At 43.5% G+C, this 18,848-nt stretch overlaps 1 protein-coding gene across 1 annotated transcript in view; it reads left to right on the top strand.

The window, feature by feature from the left end:
• Positions 1–18,848, top strand: part of GRIK2 (glutamate ionotropic receptor kainate type subunit 2) — a 1,206,237-nt gene that overhangs the window by 1,156,823 nt on the left and 30,566 nt on the right. The window contains exon 15 of the mRNA XM_033936333.1: positions 3,489–3,739. Coding sequence (XP_033792224.1) covers positions 3,489–3,739 — 251 coding nt within the window. The remainder of the gene's footprint in view (positions 1–3,488; positions 3,740–18,848) is intronic.

Genomic DNA, 18,848 nt, shown 5'->3' with positions numbered 1-18,848 from the left:
AAAGCAGCAGGAATTCCAGTGGGAATTCAGTAGGGACCACAGACTGGAGCAGAGCCATCCTTGCGGTGGCAGAGACTGGGCTCATGGCATGCACAAGCGTGGGTGTATCACGTTGGCACGCAATCTGAAGTCTCAGGTCGCTGCACAGAGCTTCACACAGACACGTTGGTTTTAGTTTTCTAAATTAACTTATCAAGAATGTTTTGTGAAGAAAAATGAGCTAAAATACTTCTTTTAATAATATACACAATATATGAGGTAGGATGCATTCTAGCTGATATCCTTGCTGCTCTGTGACTGGTATGAGAGATTCATGCATTGGAAGAGCTATAGGGTATTAGGAGAAATAATGAAATGTGCTCTTGCATATAATAGGGCTGGAAAAGCCCATCCTACTTCTTCCAAGCTGTGTTCGTTGTACCTATATCATTCCTGATACTTTAAATGATTATAAAACACATATCTGAACATTTTCTTGCTGAAAAGCCCATATCTGCTATTAACATTTTAATGTCTGCCCTAAATCTTCTCTGTTTCAAAGCCAACCCACTGCTTCTTTGCCAGCCTTTATGTATGAATTTCAATTTTACTAGTAATTAATTTCTTATACTGAATTAATCACGTTCTTTCTAGCTGTTTATACAGACTCTATCGGATCTGGGTATCATTGTAGACAACACGATGAAACCTTCCATCCAATGTGCGGTGGCAGCCAAAATAGCAAACAAGATGCTAGGAATTATTAAAAAAAAGGGATGTTTAAGAAGTCTAAGAATGTTATAATATCTCTGTATCGCTCCATGGTACAACCTCACCTGGAGCACTGCACTCAATTCTGGTCTTCTTATCTCAAGAAAGACATAGCGGTGCAAGAAAAGGTTCAAAGAAGATAATAAACGGGATGAAACTCCTCTCGTATGAGGAAAGACTAAAAGGGTTAGGGCCCTTCAGCTTGGAAAAGAGACGGCTGAGGGGAGATAGGATTGAAGTCTACAACATCCGGAGTGGAGTAGAATGGGTACAAGTGGATTGATTTTTCACTCCGTCAAAAATGACAAAGACTAGGGGACACTCGATGAAGTTACCGGGAAATACTTTAAAAACCAATTGGAGGAATTTTTTTTCACTCAGAGAATAGTTAAGCTCTGGAACACGTTGCCAGAGGTTGTGGTATGAGCGGATAGCCTAGCTGGTTTTAAGAAAGGTTTGGACAAGTTCCTGGAGGAAAAGTCCATAGTCCGTTATTGAAAAAAAAAAGATGAGGGAAGCCACTGCTTGCCCTGGATTGGTAGCATGGAATGTTGCTACTCTCTGGTTTTTGGCCAGGTAATAGGGACCTGAATTGGTCACCGTGAGAATGGGCTACTGGGCTTGATGGACCGTTGGTCTGATCTATTAAAGCTATTTTTATGTTCTTATGTTTTATAAAGCCGTGGTATAAACAACTAAAAAGAATGGGATTAATTCAAATTCATACATAAAGGCTCTGATCGGCTGGGTGCCTAAGACCTCACCTATAGGAAGGGCCTTAGGTGCTTAGGCCAATTAGGGCCCCTTAAATCCCTCCCTGTGATTTCCGTGTGGCAAATGCGATGAAGCCAATTCAATTTCTATGGGTTTCGTCGCATTTGCCACATCGGCAATCGCTACTATGGCTTTCTAAAGGGAACCCTAAATTCAATCAATGGTGCTCCAAGTTGGGCACTGTTTATGGAACAGTATGTCGTTCCAGGATCTGCACCTAAGGACTTACACTAGCCTAGATCCCCTGAATTCTAGAACTCTATGCAGGGCAGGATTTATTCTATGGTGAGCCCTAAGCATATAAGTACAATAATTTTATTTTTTTAGCAACCTGTCTATCAGCCTATTTGGGGATCAATATTCAAAAGCACTTGAGGTTGAGGGCTGGTAGACTTAGAAGTAATGTCAGGTTATTCTTTTTCACGGAGAGGGTGGTGGATGTCTGGAATGTCCTCCCGAGAGAGATGGTGGAGATGAAAACAGTGATGGAATGCAAAAAAAAAATGTAGGATGAACACACAGGATCTCTAATGAGAAAATGAATGACATAAAAACCAAAACTTAAATGGTTGTGTGTGTGTTTGATGTGTCGAATGGAGCTTAGAGGTGACTCTGGCTCTGAAGAACTAAGGCTAGTACCAGGCAGACTTGCACAGTCTGTGTCCTATACATATGGCAATTCAGTTTAGGATGGGCTGATGAGGACTTTGATGGAAACTCCAGTAATTTTGAACTGAGGATAGTGCTGGGCAGACTTTTATGCTCTCTATCCTACAAATGACAAGATGGCTTGGATAGGCTGGAGTGAGTTTCAACAGCAACCATAGTAAACATAGAAACATGATGGCAGATAAAGGCCAAATGGCCCATCCAGTCTGCCCATCTGCAGTAACCATTATCTCTTTTTCTCCCTGAGAGATCCCACGTGCCTATCTCAGGCCCTTTTGAATTCAGACACAGTCTCTTTCTCCACCACCTCTTCCGGGAGACTGTTCCACACATCTACCACCCTTTCTGTGAAAAGGTATTTCCTTAGATTACTCCAGAGCCCATCACCTCTTAACTTCATCCTATGCCCTCTCATTCCAGAGCTTCCTTTCAAATGAAAGAGATACAACTCATGTGCATTTAATCATGTAGGTAATTAAATATCTCTATCATATCTCCACTCTTCTACCTTTCCTGCAAAGTGCAGTGGTAAAAGCTCTGAAGCTCATAGACTTCCTATGAGCATCAAAGCTAATACCGACACAGCCAGTTAAACATGTATGTATAAGTATTGTTTTGTTCTTATGTATTGTTACCTATAATTCCAATAAAAAGATTTGAAGTCAACAAACAAAATAAAAATCCTAATGAAGCTTCATAAAAAGGGTCATAATTTTTTTAAAAGAAATTTTAAATTGTTTATGAATAGTGCTTTCAATTATCAGTGCCGATAAAGCCAATTAAAAAATTAAGTCAGGCAGCTAGATGTGTCGATTGAAGAATGATACGGGGACAAATTTTTCCCTGTCCCCGCGAGGACTCGTTTTCTCGTCCCGTCCCCGTGAGTTCTTTTCCTGTCTCTGCCCCATTCTTGCAAGCTCTGTCCTCATCTGCACAAGCCTCAAACACTTTAATATCATAAGTGTTCAAGGCTTGTGTAGTTAAGGCAGAGTTTCCAGGAAAGGGACAGGAACAGCGACAAAACTCACGGGGACGGGGTGAGAAAATTGAGTTCCTGCGTGGACGGGAACAAATTTGTCCCCATGTCATTCTCTAGTGTCGATCTAGGCATCGAACCATAGGCGCCTTTTATAGAATCAAGGCCAAAGTCTACACATCCTTTGAAAAATGACTGCAGAGGCTTAATGCAATTATATATTCCCACCTGCATTTTGGAGAACACAAACGAGGGTGAAATGCATCCCTAGGTCTAACTCCCTTATGATGCACTGTGCATTTCCTCTGCTTGATTGCAGGTTCTCCGTACAGAGACAAAATCACCATTGCAATTCTTCAACTTCAGGAAGAAGGCAAGCTACACATGATGAAGGAGAAGTGGTGGAGAGGCAACGGTTGTCCGGAAGAGGAAAGCAAAGAGGCGAGCGCCCTTGGCGTTCAGAACATTGGCGGCATCTTCATTGTTCTAGCTGCTGGCCTGGTGCTTTCCGTCTTCGTGGCAGTGGGAGAGTTCTTGTACAAATCCAAAAAGAATGCTCAGTTGGAAAAGGTAAACCTTGTGCTCGTCTTGTTTAATTGCGTAGTCAGGGTACGGTGCCAGCAAGAGAATGACACGGGGACAAATTTGTTTCCGTCCCCACAGGAACTCAATTTTCCCGTCCCGTGCCCGTGAGTTTTCTCGCACTCCCTGCTCCATTCCTGCGGGCTCGGCATTAGCCGCACAAACTCAAACACTTATGATTTGAAGGTGACCCATCAAAAGCTCGCAGAACTTTGGTGTGCCAACAATCCCGCAGTGACATTTGCGCGCAGGACAAATGCACGCAGCTTCCGCCGTTCCCGTTTGTGCTCTGAGGTGTGGTTGGGGGGGAACTCCCTACTACACCATTGGGAGGGGGTGTGGGGGGACACCCACACCACATTGAAAACTCCCGAAGACCGAAAAAGGGTTCATAGACAACGGCGCGAAAGACAAAGGCACGCCCGGACAATTGAGTGCAGCGCGGAGGCGCGCCCCACTCAAAATTACTGTTTTTAGGGGCTCCGACGGGGGGTTTTGTTGGGGAACCCCCCCCACTTTACTTAATAGACATCGCGCCAGCGTTATGGGGGGTTTGGGGGGTTGTAACCCTCCACATTTTACTGTAAACTTAACTTTTTCCCTAAAAACAGGGAAAAAGTGAAGTTTTCAGTAAAATGTGGGGGGTTACAACCCCCCAAACCCCCCACAATGCCCCCACAATGCAGCGCGATGTCTATTAAGTAAAGTGGGGGGGGGTTCCTCCCCACGCCCCCCTGTCGGAGCCCTAAAAACAGTAATTTTGAGCGGCGCACGCCTCCGCGCTGCGCTCAATTGTCTGGGCGCGCCTTTGTCCCGGCGCGCTTTTGACCTGACACCCTGAAAAAGGGAAGGAGAACAGGAGTTTTCAGTGTATGGGGGGGGGGGTCCCCCCAACCCTCCCCCAACAGGAGCGTGAGCACTTCTAAGTGTAGACGGGGGGTTGCCCCCCCAAATCCCCCTCTCAGAGGGCACACGGGGACAGCAGAAGCTGCGGGCACGCATTTGTCCTGCATGCAAATGTCACCGCGGGATTGTCAGCGCACCAAAGCCCTGCATACTTTACTTACGGTACTGATTTTAAAGTGTTCGAGACTTGTGCAGATGAGGACGAAGCTTGCAGGAACGGGGCAGAGACAGGAAAAGAACTTGCCAAAACGGGATGGGAAAGGTGAGTTCCCGTGGGGGACGGTGAAAAATTTGTCCCCGAGTCATTCTCTAGTGCCAGCCATCACCAGGATTCTCTCTACTGTTTCTGTCGTTCTTTGTACGGCATGCTTCAAGAGTTTGCAACATAGAATTCTGCATTACAATGTGCATTACTTTTAATTTCTTTTTTTTTTTTTTCTTCAATTTGTTTAATTGTAGCTAACTTTTAGGACAAGTGACTTTTTGTCCTCTTATTCAAGCCTGAGAAAAGACAGCTTTTTGCTCCTGGAAGTAAACTGCAGTTAATTTTAAGACTGATGAAGAAAACTGAAAAAAAAAAAAATATTAATCATCAACAGATAATGTCAGTTTTAAAAGCCAGACTATCAGTACAAAGTCAGAAATCTAGGAATATCTGAAAATATGACTTTTCAACGAAGTCTCTGCTTGAAACACTGGCCTGGTGACCTTTGGAAATTGCTAGATCATTCTATGGATTTATTACTGATTATATGACCCTACTCTTTCATCTATGATCGTTTAATTTTTTCTGAACAGACATAAGATGCAAATATGACAGCCATGTATTTTCCATGGACATTTTTATCAGTTTTGCAAAACATATATATATGCACATGGATGGTGTATATTATATTCCGAGTTAATTCAGCAAAAGCATCCTGTTTGAAGTTTTATGTTTTTTTTTTTTTGGGGGGGGGTTCTTTTCATTTTATGTCATGTTTTGCTAATACATTTTGAAATATTTTGGAATAAAATCTTAATTATCACAGTCGTGTCTGCTTCTTTTTTAAGGAGCTTGTGACCTTGGTCAATTCCCTATTATGGCATCATTGCTTTTCAAAATCAGTAGTAAATCCATAACTTTTTTTCTTCTCCTCCTTCCCCCCCCCCCCTCTCAAATGCTCCAAATTTTGTTTCAGCTGTTTTGAGATGTCTGAATTTATACTGATATGTACCATATACTTCTGGGTGCAAAACTTATATTCTTCATATAACATACTATTAGAGGATGTTGAGATAGCAAACAAGAAGGCAGTGCGAGGTCACAAGTTCCTAAACGAGTTTCCAAATTGTACGAGGGTCATTTCATAAATAATGCACACTATTTTTTAAAATTTACATGTTTTATTTTTTTCAAGTATTTCTTTACAATCCTTCAATATAGTCTCCCTGCTTTGCAAAGACCGAGTCCCAAGCTTCATTATTCCATCCAAGACACCATTTTTATTCAGTTGTCGAATGGTTCAGGTAACGGCGGAAGAAAGCTCTTCCAGAGATGCAAAACGATGTCCATGCATAGGTTGTTTTAACTTTGGAAAAAGATCGAAGTCTGGTAGTCTCATGTCTGGACTGTAGGGAGCATGAGGTAACACCTCCCAGCCATATTCGCGTAGTTTTTCAATGACAAGAGGAGAGCTCCATCTTCCCCACGACCAAAGAAATTTTGATGAGCTCAATCAAAAGTCAAACAAATGATGATTTTTGCTTATGATCATGAAGGCATCATCATCAAAGACAAAGTTCCATGTGGAAGAGTGTCATAGCAGTGTATTATCGTGATTTTTTACAAAAAATGCGCAGAAAAATGCACAAAATCTGACCTCAGTTGTTCTTGGCTGGGCCACTCATTCTTCACTATAACATTTGCCCGCACATAGGGAATGTCGTCATTGAAAAACTACGCGAATACGGCTGGGAGGTGTTACCTCTTGCTCCCTACAGTCCAGACATGAGTCCACCAGACTTCGACCTTTTTCCAAAGTTGAAACAACCTATGCGAGGACATCATTTTCATCTCTGGAAGAGCTTTCTTCCGCCGGTACCCGAGCCATTCGGCAACTGAACAAAAACGGTGTCTTGAACAGAATAATGAAACTTTCCGGACGTTGAGACTCGGTCATCGCAAAGCATGGAGACTGTGGGCTCCTTTTACGAAGCCGCGTTAGCGGCTTTAGCGCACGCAACATTTTAGCCCGCGCTAGACGAAAAACTACCGCCTGCTCAAGAGGAGGCGCTAGCGGCTAGCACGGCCGGCAAATTAGCGCGCGCTATTACGCTTGTTAAACCACTCACGTGGCTTCGTAAAAGGAGCCCTATATTGAAGAATTGTAAAGAAATTGTTGAAAAAATTAAACAAAACTTGTAAATTAAAAAAATAGTGTGCATTATTTATGAAATGACCCTCGTATAATGAGCATGAATAGCCTTGCGTCTTTGCTTCCTTTGTATGAAAGTTTTGGATGATTGCCTTTTGTTGAGAAGTCGAATAAGTTCACTGAAATAATTTCTGTGAAATATTGTAATATTATATAATAGGTTTGCCAAAACTGGATACGTTTACCAATTTCCATATTTAGGAACTGTTTTACTAAAGGATGTTAACATATGGCCCTACCGCATCTTAATGTGGAACTTTGCCGCACACTGAACCCAGATTCAACATGACACAATTTAAGGCATGTTTGAATAGGGTTTTTTCTAGGTTGTACATTAATGCTTACATTAGCATGCATCCTATATAATAAAACCCTAAGCGCGCATGCGCACTTAGGGTTTTGTGATCCTGCGGCCGTGTTTTCTGATCTGTGGCAGGATTCTATTTTAGAACGCGGCGGCGGGGATCACTCTGGCCACTCCCCTCCTCCCGCCCTCACTCACCAACCGCTGGAGGAAGCGCAGGCAAGCTCTCTCTCTGCCCGCGTCCTCAGCAGGGAACACATTGGAGCTCCCCCCCCTCCCGCCCTTACTCACCAACCGCAGCCGCCGCTGATCCTCCTCTTCAAAGCAGCCTGCGATCGTGGCCGGCTTTAGGGAACTGCGCAGGCTGCTCTCCAACCTCAGTAACACATTCCCTCTGACGCATGGGATCGCGTCAGAGGGAATGTGCTACCGAGTTGGAGAGCGGCCTGCGAGGTTCGCTAAAGCCAGCCACGATCGCAGGCTGCTTTGAAGAAGAGCAGGCCAGTAGACGCTGGGATGGAGGGAGGGTAAGAACGGGAACAATACAGGGGGAGAGGGAAAGGGGGCTGCTTGAGGGGGAGGGGTGTGCTGGAGGGCAGACAGCTTTGCTCTGGGGAGGGAAGGCAGAAGGGGCCATGGAGAGACAGGGAGAGGGAAAGGGGGATGCTTTGGGGGGAGGTGTGTGCTGGGTGGCAGACAGCTTTGCTCTGGGGGAATACAGAAGGGGGGCCACGGAGAAACAGTCAGGGAGAAGGAAAGGGGGCTGCTTTGGGGGGAGGGGTGTGCTGGGGACAGACAGCTTTGCTCTGGGGGGAAGACAGAAGGGGCCATGGAGAGACAGTTAGGGAGAGTGAAAGGGGGCTGCTTTGGGGATAGGTGTGTGCTGGAGGTAGACAGCTTTTCTCTGGGGGAAGACAGAAGGGGCCATGGAGAGACAGTTAGGGAGAGGGAAAGGGGGCTGCTTTGGGGGTAGGTGTGTGCTGGGGATAGACAGCTTTTCTCTGGGGGAAGACAGAAGGGGCCATGGAGAGACAGGGATAGGGAAAGGGGGCTGTTTTGGGGGGAGAGGTGTGCTGGGGACAGACAGCTTTGCTCTGTGGGGGAAGACAGAAGGGGCCATGGAGAGACAGTTAGGGAGAGGGAAAGGGGGCTGCTTTGGGGGTAGATGTGTGCTGGGGGGCAGACAGCTTTGCTCTGGGGGGAATATCGAAGGGGGGCCATGGAGAGACAGTCAGGGAGAGGGAAAGGGGGCTGCTTTGGGGGAGGGGTGTGCTGGGGGCAGACAGCTTTGCTCGGGGGGGGGGGGGAGGGGGGAGAGGGAAGACAGAAGGACATAGACAGCGGCCAAGGAAAGAGAGAGAAAGAAACACAGACAGATAGACACATCTATTCTAGCACCCGTTAATGTAATAGTCTTAAAGACTAGTTACTTATAAAATGTTAATACAGAAGCACTTAACTGAATCCTATTTAGGAGGTGCTGAGTACAAGAGGGTGCTGAAAAGTTCTCAGCTCAACCAAAAAGAGAATGATTTGGTAGATTTAGTACAATCAATAATCTGAAGTAATGACAACACTTAGAATTTTGTTTCTGCAAATTGGCGCTTAACAAAATAAGAAAGCGCTCTCTTCAGCTCCAGTGGCAAAATAACACTCAGAAATTTAGGAAGTTGGTTGGTTGGGCTGAGAACCTTTCAGCACCCCCTTTTATGTAATAAAAGTGAGCCAAGTATAGGACAATCAAGCCATTGTGACATCACTGAAGAAGTTGGCTTTTATTGGTGGAATTAGGCATTATGACATCATAGCCTCAGCTCTGGTTGCCAGACACTGAAACTCTTCACATTACGAGGGGTGTTGAAAAGTTCTCAGCCAAACCAAGACGAGAATGTAGAATTCTGTTTCTGCAAATTAGCACTTAATAAAATACACTCTTTTCACACTTAATAACACTCTTTTCAGCTCCAGCGGCAAAATAACGCTCGGAATTCAGGAAGTAGGATGCTTGGGCTGAGAAATTTTCAGCACCCCTTTGTACTCTGCAATAACTCAGTGCCAGCTGTCGACACTTGCTCATATGAACATACTAACTAGTTAACTTTTCTGCGCCAATTGTCCGCTCACGCCATATCCCCTGCAAAACAATAGTCTAAAAGTTAATTGACGCACCAGTTAGGACATGCTTGCAGGCAAAAAGTGTATTCAAAATTTGATATACTGACCATCGACAATAACAATAATAAGAGTTTATATAGCGCAGGACCGTGAAGTTCTATGCGGTTTACAATGATTAAAAGGTATTACAGATCGAGTGGAATAAACAAAGTTCAGTTTTAAAGATCATTTGTTGAGGACTAAGATTGTACAGGTTGGTTTCCTAAGTATTTGAGGAACAGATGGATTTTTAGGCGTTTCCTAAATTCCCTATAAGTAGTAGGCACGAGCAGTTGTTCCAGGTCTTTACCCCATAATGCTGCTTGATGTGAGAAAAGATGTTGGCGATGACTTTTAAATTTACAACCTCTAACCGATGGAGAAACAAAGTTCAGATGTGAGGTTCTCCTGAATCTGTTGGTTGTGAAGGAGAAAAGGTCTGTTATATATTTGGGGGCTTAGCCGTAAAGTACCTTGAATCAAAAACAATCAAACTTGAATTTCACACGTGCCTCCATCGGCAGCCAGTGCAGAAATCGATAGGAAGGTGTCACGTGATCAAACTTCTTCAGTCCACAAAGTAGTCTAATCGCTGCATTTTGTACCAGTTGCAATCGTTGCATGTTCTTCTGGGAGAGTGCCAAGTAGGCGATGTTACAATAATCGAGTTGACTCAGTTTGAGGGATTGTACCAGAATTCTAAATGATGAGACATCGAAATATGCTCTAATGGACCGAAGCTTCCATAGGGTGAGAAAAATCTTTCTGACCAAGGAGTCCAACTGGTCTTTCATGGTCAGGCTCTGGTCTAGTGTTACTCCCAATACCTTCATAGTGGGTTGAATGGGATAACTAAGATTATTGATGCACATTGGTGCTTTAGTGTCAAGTGGGCGTGGCGATGCCATAAAAAATTTTGTTTTCTCTGAATTTAGCTTTAGTCTGAATTCAGTCATCCATTGCTTCATCCGATTTAGTATCTGGTCGGTTTACAATGCTAAAATTAGATTAAAAGAAAAAGGGGGCAGTATATAAAAAACATAGACAAGACAAATTTGATACGAGAAGTACTGGGGTAAGGGTAAGAATAAAATTACATTGAAGTTGAAATCAAAATTTTAAAGGAAGGAAAGAAGGGGGAAAGCCATTCATGAACATTTCAAACATCTCGATTTTTTTACTTCACCAAAAATTACAAAGACTAGGGGACACTCAGGTCCTGGATTCTATACATGGCACCGATATCAATGGCCACCTACAAAGCAGCCGCCAATCGCGTGTCAATCATGCCGCGGTGCTGTATACAGAGTCGCATTTCCGGGACAAATAGGTACCGTAAATGTAGGCAAGGATTTTCCAGGCCTACATTTCCGGCACTTATCTATGCTGTGAATTGTGCTTTATGGTGCCTGATATCACTTCTGGCTTTAGCCACGCCCATAGTGGTGTTAGGTGCCATAAAGCAGTGGTGTAGCGAGGGTGAGAGGGTCATGGGGGAGGTGCCCCTCTCTCATTTCCATGCTCATTTTCCTTCCCCTGTACCTGTAGTTGTTCACACTTCAATGTACTCCTCGTGATCCCAGAAGCTCTCCCTCTGATGTCACCTCCTATGTGGGCACCCGAAAGTGACATCAGCGGGAGAGCTGATGCAGTCACAAGGAACACATTGAAGTTGTTGCTTGTGGCGGTGAATAATTAGAGGTATGGCGGGAAGAGGCAAGGGGGGGACAGAAAGGAAGAGGGGTGCCCGGGGCAGACCATCCCCTTCACCCCCACTTACTATGCCACTGCTATAAAGCACCTACATGGGCATGATTCCAGGGACTTATTTATGCACCAATAGGCCCTTTAACCTTTCTGCGGTTTTTTTTGCCATTCCTAATGGCATTTTTCAATTAACTTAGGCGCCTGTAGGGTGCCTACCGGTACCTACATAAAGGCACTGGTTTTAGAATTTCCCCCCTCAATGAAGGTACAGGGAAATAGTTCTAAAACCGAAAGGAGGAAATATATTTTCACTTGGAGGATATAGTTAAGCTCTGGAACTCATTGCCAGAGGATGCGGCAAAAGCAGTTGACGTACTGTAGATGGGTTTAAAAAAGCTTTGGACATGGGGTAATCCAATCCTTGCCCTGGTATCGGTAACATAGAACATTGCTACTATTTAGGATTCTTAAAACTTGACACTCTTTGGGATTCTGGAATGTTGCTACTCTTTGGGGTTCTGGAATGTTGCTACTCTTTGGGGTTCTGGAATGTTCCTACTCTTTGGGATTCTGGAATCTTGATACTCTTTGGGGTTCTGGAATGTTCCTACTCTTTGGGATTCTGGAATCTTGATACTCTTTGGGGTTCTGGAATCTTGATACTCTTTGGGATTCTGGAATCTTACTACTCTGAGATTCCACAATTCTTTGTGATTCTGGAATGTTGCTATTATTTGGGATTCTGGAATCTTGCTACTATTTGGGATTCTGGAATCTTGCTACTCTGAGATTCCGCATGGAATCTTGATACTCTTTGGAGTTCCGGAATGTGGCTACTATTTGGGATTCTGGAATCTTGCTACTATTTGGGATTCTGGAATCTTACTACTCTTTGGGATTCTGGAATGTTGCTACTCTTTGGGTTCTGGAATCTTGCTACTCTTTGGGATTCTGGAATTTTGCTACTCTTTGGGATTCTGGAATCTTTTTTTTTTTTTTACGTTCAATAAATTTTTTATTGAGGTTTTAATACAAAACATAATAATAATATGCATTTTGTACAGGAATGAGATTCCGCAATTCTTTGGGATTCTGGAATCTTGCTACTATTTGGGATTCTGGAATCTTGCTACTCTGAGATTCCGCATGGAATCTTGATACTCTTTGGAGTTCCGGAATGTGGCTACTATTTGGGAATCTGGAATCTTGCTACTATTTGGGATTCTGGAATCTTACTACTCTTTGGGATTCTGGAATGTTGCTACTCTTTGGGGTTCTGGAATCTTGCTACTCTTTGGGATTCTGGAATCTTGCTACTCTTTGGTATTCTGGAATCTTGCTACTCTTTGGGGTTCCGGAATGTTGCTACTATTTGGGTTTTTGCTAAGTACTTGTGACCTGGATTGGCCACTGTGGAAACAGGACACAGGACTAGATGGACCATTGGACTGACCCAGTATGGCTATTCTTAAGTTCTAATCCTGAACAAGAGACACATAGACACATGTGGCTTTAAATAAATGTCCACAAATTTGGACAATGGTCCAGCACCAATCCTTTGCCTGACAGTCCTTTCTTTATTTCTTTGTTGGCATTTTAAGAGCATAAGAATAGCCTTACTGGGCCAGACCAATGGTCCATCAAGCCCAGTAGCCAGTTCTCACGGTGGCCAATCCAAGTCACTAGTACCTGGCCAAAACCCAAGGAGTAGCAACATTCCAGCACCTCAAAGAATAGCAAGATTCCGAAACCCCCAATGAGAGCAACATTCCAGAGCTGAGATTGTGATGTCATAATGCCTCAGAGCCAACCTCATCGGTGATGTTACAATGGCTTAATTGTCCTATACTTGGCTCACGTAAGAACATAAGAATAGCCTTACTGGGTCAGACCAATGGTCCATCAAGCCCAGTAGCTCATTCTCACAGTGGCCAATCCAGGTCACTAGTACCTGGATCCCCCGAAATCCAGCTTTCAAAGTTTTTTTTTGCCCTTATTATTTTAAAGGTTAACTAACACTACCTAGAACATCACCGAAAGCATATCTATTTCATATACCCAACTTAATGTGACTCTTCTTTTCCCTCGTCTCCATTTTTCTGTTTGCTTCTGTTTCTTTTCCTGTTCTGTCTTCTGAAAGTCTTTTGCTTGAAATAAATTAGGGCTTAACTCAATGTGCTGGTAGTAGCAGCATTCAGCAGACGAAATATGGCCACCGAGGTAGGTAGCACTGAAAAGAAACCATCTATGAAAGAACGTGTAAGAATCTTTCTGTTATAAACGAGGAACAACCTGACTGCACGCTGGCTGACAAGGTTGAGCAGAGCATGCTCAAGGTCAGAGAGAGAAGGGAAGAATGAAAACTAAGATGACAGTTCCAAATCTAGTCTAAACCCTAAATACACAGAAAAGGACAATTTTGTTTTGTGTCTAAAAATGACTCTAATGCAATGATTCGTAACCTTTTTTGAGTGACAGACCTCATTAAGAATCTCATTAAAAATAGTCACATAAACGCACCTTTGCATGCAATGAATATAAAAGCACTTTATTTATCGAGATTTGATTGTCTCATACATAACGTAGTAACATAGTAAATGATGGCAGATAAAGACCCGAATGGTCCACCCAGTCTTCCCAATCAATCACTTAATTAAAATTGTCCTTTTTTCTTAGATATTTCTGGGCCAGAGGCCCAGAGTCTTGCCCGGTAGTGTGCTTAGGTTCTACCCATCTTCACCATTTCAGCCATCAAAGCCCTCCCTAGCCCGTCCTCAACTGAATGTCCACATACGGACACACACCATACTAGACTGCCCAGTACCGGCCCTAGTTCCTTCAATATATACCCATTATTTTCTGATTAGAGATCCTCCGAGTTCATCCCACGCTCGTTTGAACTCTGTCACCGTTTTCTTCTCGTCACCGTTTTCTTCTCCTCACCTCTTCGGGCTGAGTTATGGAATGTTTCTGCTCACGCGTGATGTCGTCACACGTCTGAGTGTGATGTCACCGTGTCGCATCTGCACATGCACAGATTCATGCCAGACTCGGCCCCAATCTTACCAGTTTTTCCAAAACCTGGACAAAGTGCTGGGTTTTGAAAATCCGGCCAGTCGCCCAGACAGTCTGGTAACCCTATGACCATGGATCACAAAGTGGGCATTGGCTGTAGGACAGAGCACAAGATAGTCGGACCATTGTCCTGAAGCAGCCTGAGGATTATCCATAAGACCTAATTAGCTTGCAATTCAATTAAGCTGCACGTGCAATTTTTGGCTCTTTTTATAGAATTAGTGGTATGTCACTTTTGTACGTGATTACAGAATAGCGCTTTGGGCAAGAATGCGAGTAGGTGGTGCCCAGTCTGCATTTACACATGTCAGATGCGATTAAGGCAGGCATATCTTATGTAGAATTGTCCTCAAACTGGTCTCTGTTTTCTGATAATCTACATCAATGGTTCTTAATCCAGTCATAAGAGACCAGTTGACCAGCTGGGTTTCTAGGATAGGCACATGAATACACATGGCTTCCCCCATGCCTTCTATGCACACATATAAGAATAGCCTTACTGGGTCAGACCAACGGTCCATCAAACCCTGTAGCCTGTTCTAATGGGGCCAATCCAGGTTACTAGTAGCTGGCCAAAACCCAAAGAGTAGCAACATTCCATACAGAATCTCAAAGAATAGCAAGATTCTGGAATCCAAGAGAGTAACATGATTCTAGAATCCCAAAGATTAACAACATTTCATACAGAATCTAAAAGAATAGCAAGATTCCATAATCTAAGAGAGTAACAAGATGCTAGAATCCCAAAGAGTAACAACATTCCATACAGAATCTGAAAGAATAGCAAGATTCCGGAATCCAAGAGAGTAACATGATTCTAGAATCCCAAAGAGTAACAACATCCCATACAGAATCTCAAAGAATAGCAAGATTCTGGAATCCAAGAGAGTAACAAGATTCTAGAATCTCAAAGAGTAACAACATTCCATACAGAATCTCAAAAAATAGCAAGATTCCGGAATCCAAGAGAGTAACATGATTCTAGAATCCCAAAGAGTAACAACATTCCATACAGAATCTCAAAGAATAGCAAGATTCCGGAATCCCAGAGAGTAACAAGATTCTAGAATCCCAAGAGTATCAACATTTCATTCTACCGATCCAGGGCAAGCAGCAGCTTCCCCCGTGTCTGTCTCATTCATTATGGATATCCTGAAAACCTGGCTGGCTTGGGGTCTTCCAAGACAGGTGTAATCTAACTGTCTCAACAAACACTGTTGGTTTATACTTCTGTGTGAAAGTATCATGGATTCATTTCTGGACCCGGAACATAGTTGTGCCAGTTCCCCCAGAACTTGAAAAAAGTCACTCTGTAAGGTCAAAATGTATTAACCAAAATTTAATATATTTACACTCCTAATCGAACTCTGCTCAGAGACATGAAGGCAGAAGACTCCGCCTCACCACCCGATCATCGCAGTGTTCATGGACAAAGTAACGGAGCAGTAAGAAAAAACAAAGTATTGGAGAATACGTTACTTCGTCCATAGCTATTGAGACTTCACCTCCAGTTTGAAGTTGAATTTAAACTTAATGTCGGTTCCCTGAAGCAGTACCGAAACGTGGCACGTCGGAACCAATGAATTTCCTAAGTTAAGTCTCATTAATTTCAATACATCTTCAAGTCATTAATAAGAGACGTTACTCTATACCTTTAATAGTTTTTGACAGTATAATGAACTACTAATAGCAACAATTCAAATTCGTAATGAGCACTGCGATGATTGGGTGGTGAGGCGGAGTCTTCTGCCTTCATGTCTCTGAGCAGAGTTCAATTAGGAGTTTAAATATATTAAATTTTGGTTAATACATTTTGACCTTACAGAGTGACTTTTTTCAAGGTTTGCATCAGTATTTTAGTCACTCAACAGCCAAGTAGTTGAGTCTATTGCCCTTATAGCGTCTTTTGACTGAGCTCCTCCAGAACAGCAGGGGCGCTCTGTTCCAGTTCTCCCTTCTAGGACAAGAGGGCATGTGATGAAGCTATTAAAAACAAACTGGAGAAAAATATTTCTTCACACAACATGTAATGAAACTCTGGAATTTGTTGCCAGAGAATGTGGTGAAATCAGTCAGCTTAGCAGGGTTTAAAACAAGGTTTGGATAATTTCCTAAAAGTGAAGACCATAGGCCATTATTGAAATGGCTTGGGAGAATCCACTGTTCATTCCTAGGAGAAGCAGCATAAATTCTGTTTTACTCTTGAGGATCTTATCAGATACTTTGACCTGTGTTGGACACTGTTGAAAAAGAGTATACTGGGTTTGATGGACCTTCAGTCTGTCCCAGAATGACAGGTTAGTTTACATTCACGGTGTTACAATATAGGGTTTACATAAAGTGTGTTGCAATATATCTTCATATAGGATTACTTACTGATGCTGGGCTCTGATATGAGGAAGCAGGCTGTTCCAGAGGTTTGGTAAGAAATGGGATTAGGATCGTTTCCAGGCTGTCTGGAGTTGGAGGGCGTGTCCTGGTTTGATGCTCTTCCAAGAAGCCTGCAGGGATGAGTCTGGAACAGATCAGAGAACAGTCACTCTGCTCCCTAATCCAGCCTCCCTTCTCCTGTAACTCCTGCCCACCTGCTCCCTTTCCAGGGCAAATTAAGCCCTGGAAAGTACCATCTTGAACAATGCACAAAATAATTTGTTAAGGAATAAATTACATCGTACGGGCATTATGAATATATCTGTCATAAGAAAACAAAAGGATAATATTTTATCCTTCACAACAGAAGCTGGAATAACAAGTATTCATTTTTTTTTCTGTATTGAAAATGCTAAGCATTGAAAAGATATGCTTTAAGCACTGCAACATCTCAAAGACAAGTGTCACAAAAATGTGTCAGCTACAAGCTAGGGGTATGTGACATAGATGACGGGGGGAAAGAGAATGCTGAGAATCTAGTTCTTCAGGGGTCTCAATGTCCCTCCTTGAGGGCCGCAATCCAATCGGGTTTTCAGGATTTCCCCAATGAATTTGTATGAGATCTATGTGCATGCACTGCTTTCAATGCATATTCATTGGGGAAATCCTGAAAACCCGACTGGATTGCGGCCCTCAAGGAGGGACTTTGAGATCCCTGGTCTAGTTAGTTCCTCTCCAGGTCCTGTAAGGAAGCCATACCCAGCAAAAAGAAACCCTTAGAGCAGGGGAGGGCAACTCCGATCCTCGAGGGCCGGAATCCAGTCAGGTTTTCAGGATTTCCCCAATGAATAATGTTAATAAATCACATGCATATTCTATGGGGAAATCCTGAAAACCCGACTGGATTGCGGCCCTCGAGGAGGGACTTTGAGATCCCTGGTGTATATGGTATGTACCAAGCATGCTATATCTGCATTCAGACACATAGAAATAAAAATAAAAAAATATATAAGTTTTAGGTGATATCTTCAATATCAACAGCTGTGCCCTTTTCATTCAGGCACTGACCGAAAAATGACCAACATTAAAGGCTCCTTTTACGAAGGTGCGCTAAGCGTTTTAGCGCACACACCGGATTAGCGCGCGCGAGCTAAAAATCTACCGCCTGCTCAAAAGGAGGCGGTAGCGGCTAGCGCGCGTGGCAACTTAACGTGCGCTATTCCGCGCATTAAGACCCTAGCGCACCTTCGTAAAAGGAGCCCTAAATATCCGGATAAGATGGCCAGTGCTGGATCTTATTCAGATAGTGGCACCATCCCAGGAACGCAGAGGCCTTCTTTTCCCTAACTTATCCACGCAGGTTACCGGGATATCAGACTGACAGAGAAATTCTGGTTCCCGCCCTGGCTCTGCCCGAGCCCTGTCCACATAAGATTGGATTGAGTAAATAGCACTCACGTGTGAGCACCTGAAAATATCGGCATCCAGCGCCGTTCTATGAAAGTCATTCCGGATTCAGTGCCCTTTATTTATGTCTATTTATTTTTAAAAAATGTCTTTCCTGCCTAACACCTAGGTGGGTTACATCTGGGCATAAATCACCCGTCACCAGACAAATATAAAACAAACCAAAAGCCCAGTAGCACACATCATCCCCCTCGTCTGTTATCAAGAAGTCAATGGCAAAACTCGGTTCAACGAATGGCCACCAGGATGGTCTCAGGGCTCAAGAATCTCCCATATGAGGAAAGACTAAATAAATTGCAGCTATTCTCACTCGAGGAACGTAGAGAGAGGGGGGACATGATTGAGATGTTTAAATATATCACGGGCCGTATCGAGGTGGAAGACGATATCTTCTTTCTTCAAGGACCCTCGACCACAAGAGGGCATCCGCTGAAAATCAGGGGCGGGCAATTTCATGGTGACACCAGGAAGTATTTCTTCACCGAAAGGGTAGTCGATCATTGGAATGAACTTCCAGTGCAGGTGATTAAGGCCAGCAGCGTGCCAGACTTTAAGAAAAAATGGGATACGCATGTGGGATCTTTAGCGGGGTGGAGTTATGAGGGTGGGTCATTAGGGTGGGCAGATTTGATGGGCTATGGCCCTTTTCTGCCGTCATTTTCTATGTTTCTAAACAAAAGAGCTCTAAATTGCTCAT

The sequence above is a fragment of the Geotrypetes seraphini genome, chromosome 3, assembly GCF_902459505.1.
Source record: "Geotrypetes seraphini chromosome 3, aGeoSer1.1, whole genome shotgun sequence".
Classification (NCBI taxonomy): Eukaryota; Metazoa; Chordata; class Amphibia; order Gymnophiona; family Dermophiidae; genus Geotrypetes; species Geotrypetes seraphini.
Note: the sequence above shows the minus strand (reverse complement) of the source record. Positions and strands in the feature narration are given on the sequence as shown.